General features: G+C 34.6%; 2 protein-coding genes across 4 annotated transcripts in view; one reads left to right on the top strand and one right to left on the bottom strand.

Annotated features, from left to right (window-relative positions):
• Positions 1-285: 285 nt before the first annotated feature.
• LOC140738340 (uncharacterized) lies at positions 286-7,744 on the top strand. Of its 2 annotated transcripts, XM_073065556.1 has the most exons (5): positions 286-414; positions 2,526-2,558; positions 3,505-3,634; positions 3,988-4,121; positions 4,501-7,744. In XM_073065556.1, exons 1-5 carry the CDS (start codon positions 292-294, stop codon positions 5,371-5,373), a joined length of 1,293 nt encoding a protein of 430 aa, XP_072921657.1. In that variant the 5' UTR covers positions 286-291; the 3' UTR covers positions 5,374-7,744. The 2 variants fall into 2 exon arrangements, with proteins under 2 accessions (XP_072921657.1, XP_072921658.1); XM_073065557.1 differs by lacking the exon at positions 2,526-2,558.
• The window catches only part of rsrc2 (arginine/serine-rich coiled-coil 2), a 27,671-nt gene continuing 25,713 nt past the window's right edge, over positions 6,991-8,948 (bottom strand). For both annotated transcript variants that reach the window (XM_073065554.1, XM_073065555.1), the window contains 2 exons: positions 8,057-8,146; positions 6,991-7,744 (listed from right to left, as the gene is read on the bottom strand). In XM_073065554.1, coding sequence (XP_072921655.1) covers positions 7,562-7,744; positions 8,057-8,146 — 273 coding nt within the window. In that variant the 3' untranslated portion in view covers positions 6,991-7,561. The remainder of the gene's footprint in view (positions 7,745-8,056; positions 8,147-8,948) is intronic.

The following is an 8,948-nucleotide window of genomic DNA, read 5'->3' as shown; positions in this document are numbered from 1 at the left end:
ACAGTATACGATGTCCTTCTGCAGCGGTAAAGCTGTTTTGTGAACTTCTGGAGGCATATGCAGATGGACGGTTGTATATCTGTCGCCATTCTGAAGTAAATGACGAATCCATTGAAGTTTACAACCAAACGGCGAATGGGACTTCGTTGCAAATGCTGATGGAGTTCTCAACCGGGAAGACATCAGCCGCTGATTTAGTTATTGCGCTTTAGGTGATTTTATTTTCTTACTGGATAGAAACTGTGGCCCTTCCGTTCTGAGATCCTTTCATAGAAAGTGCGACGTTCGAACATGGTTTCTGTTGAACGAGCGCCTGTTTGCTTTCCAGAATGGAATGTGGGTGTCAGGAAATTTAGATTTGTTTTCCTGAGCTCGTCCAATTCGGTTACGTTGTGCCAGAACTTTGAGGCGGAGGTTAGTATTTCAAGTAATATTATTATATTTATACCAGGTAGAAGTTCTTAAGCTAAAATGTATTTTTCTAACTAGTGTAAAATATAATTTGTAACATTTAGACATTAATTAATAATTATTTATCACTGTGGCTTATATGAATAAAGTACAGAGAAGATTGAAATACAGTACCCTGTATACGGATTTCAGAATATATTTTGCAATGGATAAATTAGGGCGGAAGGACCTTCTAGACCCTGAGATGTAACACCAGCAACACGTGAAAATTGTTATTTCTGGAACAAATGAAAGGCAGGGTATAATGGAAAAAGACTCACCAACTGATTATCCAACCATTCTCTCGTTTTCAAAGATTCAGGAGCATAATGGAGGATTTAAAAACCTTTCTTAAAGTTTCAACTTCTATTATAATCATGTATGTTCTCACCTTTAGTGTTCTGTTTATTTTTAATGAATTTAAAATGTTTATTTTTGTGTTCCTGTTCTGGTTATTTGAAGTCATCATCACTCTCACAGGTACTCAATGCTATAGAATGTTTTGCAATGTATGCTGGAAAGCATGCTGTCAAGTGTAAACCTCTTCTCACAGAGGTTTCTGCACCTTTATAATAACTTTCTTCAATAAGTCTTAAATCTTATATTTGAATAATTTTGCTTCCTTTTTGAAAAAAGGCAATGCTAAGATAAATCAATAGTGGTATTACATCCACCAATATACTGTGCAGTTGTAGCTACAAGTTACTATCTTTTCTGACCCAATCCCTCTTGTAAGAAAAGGGTAACATCCCATTTGTTTTCCTAATTATTAGCTATGCCTTCACATTAATAGCTTTGAATTGGGACTGGATTGCCATATTATAATTTGGAAGGGAAATGTGGTAATGTTATTTTTTTTAAAAAAATAGCAGTATGTTTGTAAAAATTGGTACTTTGGTTTCATTGGAAGAGAGCAATTTGTTAAATGACAATAGTTGAGTTTATTGTCAAAGGGAAATAATGGTGGGAGAAGTCATTTTGTGAAGTTTATAATGAGTATCTAGCCAAATGTATACCATTTTGCATTAATTTATGTATTATAATACATTACTCACAGATGTTTTGAGTTTTTGTGTATGTTACTGTCTGAATGTATATGCCTGGGTTGCTGCTACATGCAAGTTTATTATTGTACGTGCACTTCACTGTACTTGTGCATTATGACAAAACTTCTCTGATCAGTTCATTTCTTTTTCTTTTGTCAAATATATCCTGTTGCTATTTAATGGCTATATTTAAAATTGTTGATGATTAAGTGAAGAAGGAAATGCCTATTTTGAGTACAGTGAATTCCAGCCAATTAGGCCATCATTTACTCAGGGCAGCTGCTTATTTGGGACAACTCTTAAAGACAACTAATTGAGAGAATAGCTGGGATTCCCTTCCTTAGGACACAATGCTGGTTAATTGGAACAGGAGACTGTTGCCAAAATGTTTCTAACTAGAGTCATAAGTGTGCCATTGTGCAGCCATTTAACACTACACTGTGCTTAGAGCAAAGTTTTTAAATAGCGTCAGTTTTGTGTGTGTGTGTGCGTGCGCGTTCAAAAAGCAGTGAATTTTGTCACAGATAGTTGGCGACAGATAAGCACCAAGACAATTCAAAACTGTGTTGTTCACTGCGGTTTCAAACATTAAGACCTGGAGATTCCGGAAACTGTCAGGGGTGAAAATGAAATGATTTCACTACTTCAACAAGTTAGAAACTACAAAGAATTTGAAGGTATTAAAATTTGTCTTACATATTATAATTAAAATGAGGATGCAATTGTTGACAGCATTGTATAAAGGCTGTCCATTATCTGCACTGTGTGTCTGTGCTGATTTTGTTAATTTAGTTAAGAGATGCTGCACAGGTGAATTCCTCCATCGATAAGTATTAGGAACTAACAGTTTTATAGTAGTGTTAGTGGTATTCTGATTTGTTCTGTATTTTATTTAAGGACATAATTTGTTACTTAATTGGTCCAAAATGATCCCAATATGTCCCAATTAACCAGAATCCACTGTATTTGCTTTTAGTGTCTAAAATTATACTGATACACAAAAAATTTCAATCATACTTTATGCACTAGGATGCTAGTTACCATATCGTGCCTGAACTATTGGTAAGTTTGCCTTTCTGTGGAGTTTCTTTTTGACATCACTATTAACTTACTTTGGATAAATAATTCCTTTGGAGAATTAATGAAGATGTACTGATTTACATAATATACTTACAATCTGCAATCATCCTTTATGTTGTGATTTTTGGTCACCTTTACCATTGCTGTACTGACTGTCATGTCATAATAAAAATAGCTGTGTCTCTCGTTCCTGAGATTTCTGTGGGCTATCAGGAAACATAAATCTCCCATCACTTTGCGTTGCTTTATAGTCCATTTTACAGATGAGTTACTTTATCTTAATAATGTATTGGGGGGATAAATTTATCTTGCAGTGATTTTTGGATTGTTTTAGATGACTAAATATGGCATTGTGTGTTAATTTAAGTATTTTCCTATAATATGCCAGGCAAGGAAAATATACATGATCAGAAGACATTTAATTTTGAATGTTATTATTTACTCTTTGTGAGAAGAAAATTGAACAGCAAGCCTGATCTTGTATTACTTTGAAAATATTTTTTGGTCATGTAGGTAGTAACTGTAAGAAAAAATGTTTATATTTAGGATAAACAAAATTACTGAAAATTGTACATGTAAAATTTTATTTTTCTGATTTGGCACATTCTTTCATGAATAGGGCCAAATATCTTAACTTTGGGTATTTAATTACAAGTATACAGAACTTAGGATTTAGTGTAGCAAGTGGCAAGCTGGTCTGTAGAGAATTGAATCATGGTTTCTCATCTCCACCACTTCTCTGATTTTTCTGATCTACCGCCAGGCCTCATCTTGGAGTTGTTTTTTTTTTGGTTGGTCAGAAAGCTCTCAATCTACCTTACTTGAATGTTAAATGTCAGAAAAATTAGATATTGCAGGAAAAAAACATTGACTAAGCTTTTTTTTTATATGGAAACAAATTTCTTACAATTAACTTTTTTATCTTTAGGAGAATTTAACTCCTCTTTTCCTTGGTGCTGATGTTATTGCTAAAACTAGTGTTCGCACTGAAAATCATCCAAGAATTCATGCAAAATTTGCAAGGAGAGGATTGGCAACTAAGCTCAGTTTTAGTTCAGGTAATACATTAACTGTTTGTTTGAAACCACAAGCTAGAATCTGTCAAGACTAAATGTAAATCTGTACAAGGTATGACACTCAGACTGGCCAGATTACTTTGCAATTTGATTTGACTTCTTCTGATGGGTAACCTACTATTCTTCAACCATGTGTATCTCTTTATTCATCATCCTTTCTCCTACTGTCTTGCATTGTGACCTCCTCATGCCTAATCACATGTAACCTCCGATGTAATATCTTGGTATGTTACAAACATACAGAATTGAAATGGGCTTTTTAAGTCCTTGACATTCAGACTGACCATGAAGGATTGAATTATCTTCTATATTTTCTCCTCATAATTTATTTTCAGAACTTCGATTTGAAGGACTTAAGATGCCAACCATGGTGAACAATTTATGGTTTTACAGCATTCAGGGGCTCTTTCGAATTGCTTTTGAGATGTACAGTAAGGAACAACAGCTGGATGTTCTTGTTGCCTTGCAGGTACAGTTAAATGAAAGATGGCATTCATAATTTAAGTGGCAATGAGTCTTAAATCATTATTTAGCACATTCTAGCCTTCAGTATGTTTTATTAATGTTTGTATTATTGATCTGTAATTTGTTTGCAAGTAGTTTAATTTTGACTCTTGCTAGTTTTGAGTGTGTTTATTTGGTGCAAGACTGTAATAGTATAAACATGGAGACCGGAGTAGAGGATTGTGGGTTTAGACCAATGATACCAGCCTTGCCAACTTGCAGAATCCATCTTCACCTGCATTGTTGCTGAAAGTATTATGGCATTTTTTAAAGATGTTACATCGAATCAAATGACTAATAATATTTTGGTTATTTTATCCACCCCACCCCCCCACTCATGTTAGGATTTATGGAAAGCACGAATAAGTGACCCTGTTCTGAATGAAAAATATGATGTTACGGTTCTACAAAATTTCCTTGGCAAAGAAGAGTTTGTAAATTGTCTTCCTGATAAATGGAGCCACGAAAGTTCCTCTGCACTACACCCAAGCATTCAACCTGATATTTTATGTAGCACAACTACTTCAATTTTAGATTGTACCTATAATAGTATTGCCAAAGAGTGTGATCATAACTACTGTGTGCAAGAAGCGAGTTTACAACAAACTGAAGAAACTTGCATAGATAACTCACTACGTGCAGAGATTTTGAGTAATGATCCTTTATCTCTAAAGTTTAGATCAATATATCAGAACTTTAAATTATTACCAACGGAAATACAAAAGGAACATGAGAAATCAATTATACCGTTACTCGATTTTGTGGAACTCCTAATAAGTGAAACTATATCGGCACAGAAGTTGGCTGACATGATACTGCAACTTTTGACCAATCTTAAAAACTTCATTATCAAGACAGAAACCACTGAAACAGAGGTTAATTCTATTTATTGTAATCACATGCTGTACTCTGTAAGTAAATGGTTAGGACATCAGTTTTATTCTGCTAATGCCTCTATTAGCAGGCAAGTAGAGGAGTTTAAAACAATCCACATCAATAAAATCACAGACTTACCACCTGCTGAAGAACTGGTGGATAAACTATTTCCTGAAGCTATGAAGGTTTTGCTGTTATGCTGGATGGGGCTTGATGACAATTCTGCCTTGTGGAAACTGCAGAGTGAATATCCAATCGTGCTGCTCATATTAGAATTTGCCAATCATAATCTAATCACTGGTGTTGCACACGTTTTATATTCTAGCTTAATCTGTAAATAAATTTGTGGAAGAATTTGCCTATGTAAACTGGATTTACTGGTTTGTATCTTTTGGAGTGAAAATAATTTTGGAGATTATTTTGATCATAAACGGTTGCTTGATGAGAACTTTGGGTGCATCAGAAATGGACTCACCCAAAATGGCTAATGCAGATACTTTTCCATCCCATTCCCTGGCCTTTCTGCAATCTTGAATTCAGCAGTTAAGATCTTTATGGTCATATTTTCAACTGCATCAGCTTCTAAGTATTTATTATGCATTGTAAGATACATTTGAACTAATGTACTATAGTTGACATGGGTGTTTTATCAGGGAGAAAAATGGTTTGGTAACGGCATGTTATGATTAAAAAACTTGGTCAACACTGGGTTTGAGAAATAATAACAATTAGAAATTAGAATGTTGTTATTTTGTTCTTTATGCTCATTCTTTTTTTTTTGTTTTGTATGGGATCTAGAATAAGTCATTAATTCTTTTGTTGAAGGATGACAAACAGTCTTGAATCATTAATTGAGAAGAGTATCCTAATGAGCAGGACTTTGAAAGGAATGCCCAAAGAGAATGGGATGGCTGGAGCTTGTAATCACATACCCCTGATATTCAGTAACATTACCATCGCTGAATCCCTGACCTTCAACATCCTGGGCTGTGGGGTTACTATTGACAATGACAATTATTGACAATAAACCATTCCCAAAAGTGCTACAGCTACAAGAGCAGGTCAGAGGCTGGGAATCATGCAGCAATCCCCTTTCACCATCTGCAAGCCACACGTGCCTAAATAAATGTATCTGCAGTAGCATTAAAGCAGCTCAACATTACACAGCACAAAGGAGCCTGCATGATTGTTACTCATCCAGCAACCACAATGTTCATTTTCTTCACCATATGCAAAATGTTAATGACCTGCAGTGCAACAATAATCCCTCAATCTAACACTAAAGACAAGGAATCCAATTATATGATCAACTGCATGTTCCCCTCCAAGTTGTAAACTGCTTTCTTGTAAAGTTAACCTATTCCTCATTGTCAAAATCCTGGATTCAAACCCCAAAAATCTACGTACAGTGGGAAGTTGCATTTCAAGCCAGGAGCTCAACATGTTCTCTAGAGCAATGAGAAAAGTGCAATAAACATTAGCATTAAAAATAATACCCATATCCTGAGGAAACTGCTTTTTGTTTCGCATTTATTGTCAGAAAGGCAAGGAGAATGCTTCCTTTACAATGCTGCTTAACTCACAGATAACTTATTTTTCAGAAAGATTGTTTCACTAAACAGGGTGCAAAGGAGATTTACGAGGTCATTGTGAGGACCAGATAACTTCAGGATTGAAGAATTTTCATTTGTAAATAGGAAGAGATATTTACATGAGATGTGCAAATTTGTAAGGGGTCAGCAGATTCTCATGGAAAAGAGTTGAAAATTTGTTTTTCAGCCATTCGTGAGAGTTTGAGTTATTCTTTGAAGGGGTGTTAGTTTTAAAATGCGTGGAGCATTTCTTCCTCTACTTGGGAATGGACTTGAAGGTTGTGGAGCAAGAACAATTAACTAGTCTGCACGTGATGGCTAATAGTTTCCTTCCTGTATCTTAAATGTCTATGATACACAATGACGTATTGAAAATCATCAATTTATTGTCTAGAAAGCTTGATAATGAACAATGCACTATAAAGCGCTTTTTAGCACTGGAATAAGTACTTACAAACAAACTAAATCCAAATTTACAACTACACAATCATTTGCATTTCAAAAGATGAAAATAACTGTACAAGTTTTAGTACAAAAGCAATCACATAATACAGCAACATTAAGTATTACAACAAAATATGAATGAGATTAAGCTTTGAATCCAGTTAGCATACATTACTCCAAATACATAAGGAAAAAAAAGGATAGAACTTCCCCGTTCTCTGGTTGCAAAACAATGCTTTCAAATGTTTCTTCAATGAAGTCCCAAAGCTTAGGAAGAAAACTATCACAGTATGATTGTTGATACACCCAGTTATCTTTACAATCAAAACTCCCTTTAATAAATTATTTTGCATTGCAACAACCATGCAAGCTAGATTGCTAGCTTTTTCAGTAAACAGGAAAGTGAAAGTCAAGATGAAGCTTTAAATCTCCAACATGGACAAAGACAATATTAAAAAAATCATGTACTTAAGCACAAGTACAATGCTCATTCTTAAATTGTGTCCATTCCTCTCATTGAAGAGGAGAAACCCAGGCCCATGCCTCTCTGCGTGTGAGTTTGTGATCGTGCCATCTCATATTGAGCATCCAAGTTCCTGAATACTTCTTCCTGTTGCTTTAGAGTTTTGAAACTTTCATCAGGATTTGGGATTGGTGTTCCCACCTCTTCCTCGTCCTTCAAAATAAAACGATTACAATACAGAATATTATATTCCAGTCAACACCATTTGATAATCTACTTAAATTCATAGTTTTATCTAAGCTATTTTCCATCTAGCAAGGCATTTGTTTCACACAGGTTGACAACCATGACATTTATTAGAAAAGAGACAAAACTTTCAAATAGCTTCAGCCTCATCCTCTTATCATTTTATTCCATTGGGTTCACATTATTATGTAACTCTTACTATTTCGACTTGGTCTCCCCATGATAAAGGTCTTAAACATTTACAGTAGAAACACTTTCTTGGCTATCATTACAACTCACCTTGATGCCCATTAACTTCCGGAATTTTACATTTTGGTCTTTGTTACCAAAATTCAGCTTCTCCCATAATTCTGCAGTCTGTGACTTATCCTTGAACAGAGCATAAAAGGCACATGAACACTCATTACATCATACTGATAGAAAATAATATTTTACAAAAATGTTGGATTAGACAGATAATTAACTTTTTATTTCTGCTTGTTAAGTAACTTGTGACCGTAGTTCACAAAACTTACTGTGATACAATTGTAGCTTAACAACAGTTTGCTCCAACTAATTTTGCTGAATTAGAACAAGTCATTAGAAATGGCAGGTCAAATATGATTGGTTCCCGAAGGATTGTAATGCTACTATCTAACTTTGCTGCAACTTGCTTTGTTCTTTTCATGAAACTTTGTATATTTTGTTTAAACATACTGTATCTTGTTTAATTATCCTAGACACTCCTAGGAGCTTCAATAATCTCATTTTAAAAACAGTGAATAATTTTAGTGGAGTAAATAAAGTTAGTTTTTTGGTTTGGTAGTCACAGATATATCCATTTTCTTGGTTTAATTATATTGTAGTGTATAGTCTTGAGATGAAACTATCTAATCATCAATATCAGTAACAGCAAAATCTAAATGTTAGGAAGGTTATTTTCAATTTGGAACACAAAATATGCATGCCCACTGATGTCAAATATTTGACATCATGAAACAACCTACAACCACACATGCAACATTGATCAATAGCACAGGTCCCAAACACTGAAAGAAGTGTTTCTTCTTGCTATTATTGTCAGCCCCATCACACAAAAATATTTCATCTGTCGAGTCTTATTGTTCAGCTAACTCCAATCTTGATCCTCCTCCTAAATCTATCCCTCATTTTAAATACTTACTTTCCCTGC

The sequence above is a fragment of the Hemitrygon akajei genome, chromosome 14 (genome assembly GCF_048418815.1).
Source record: "Hemitrygon akajei chromosome 14, sHemAka1.3, whole genome shotgun sequence".
In the NCBI taxonomy this organism is placed as follows: Eukaryota; Metazoa; Chordata; class Chondrichthyes; order Myliobatiformes; family Dasyatidae; genus Hemitrygon; species Hemitrygon akajei.
The sequence above is the reverse complement of the archived record's forward strand: the minus strand, read 5'-3'. Positions and strand labels throughout refer to the sequence as shown.

Bases quoted from the DNA above. Each gene is read 5' to 3' on its own strand.
- LOC140738340 (XM_073065556.1), top strand. From the start codon at position 292: ATGGTTTCTGTTGAACGAGCGCCTGTTTGCTTTCCAGAATGGAATGTG. The intron at 2,559-3,504 runs GTAAGTTTGCCT...TTTTATCTTTAG, and splicing joins ATATCGTGCCTGAACTATTG to GAGAATTTAACTCCTCTTTT. The intron at 4,122-4,500 runs GTACAGTTAAAT...CACTCATGTTAG, and splicing joins ATGTTCTTGTTGCCTTGCAG to GATTTATGGAAAGCACGAAT.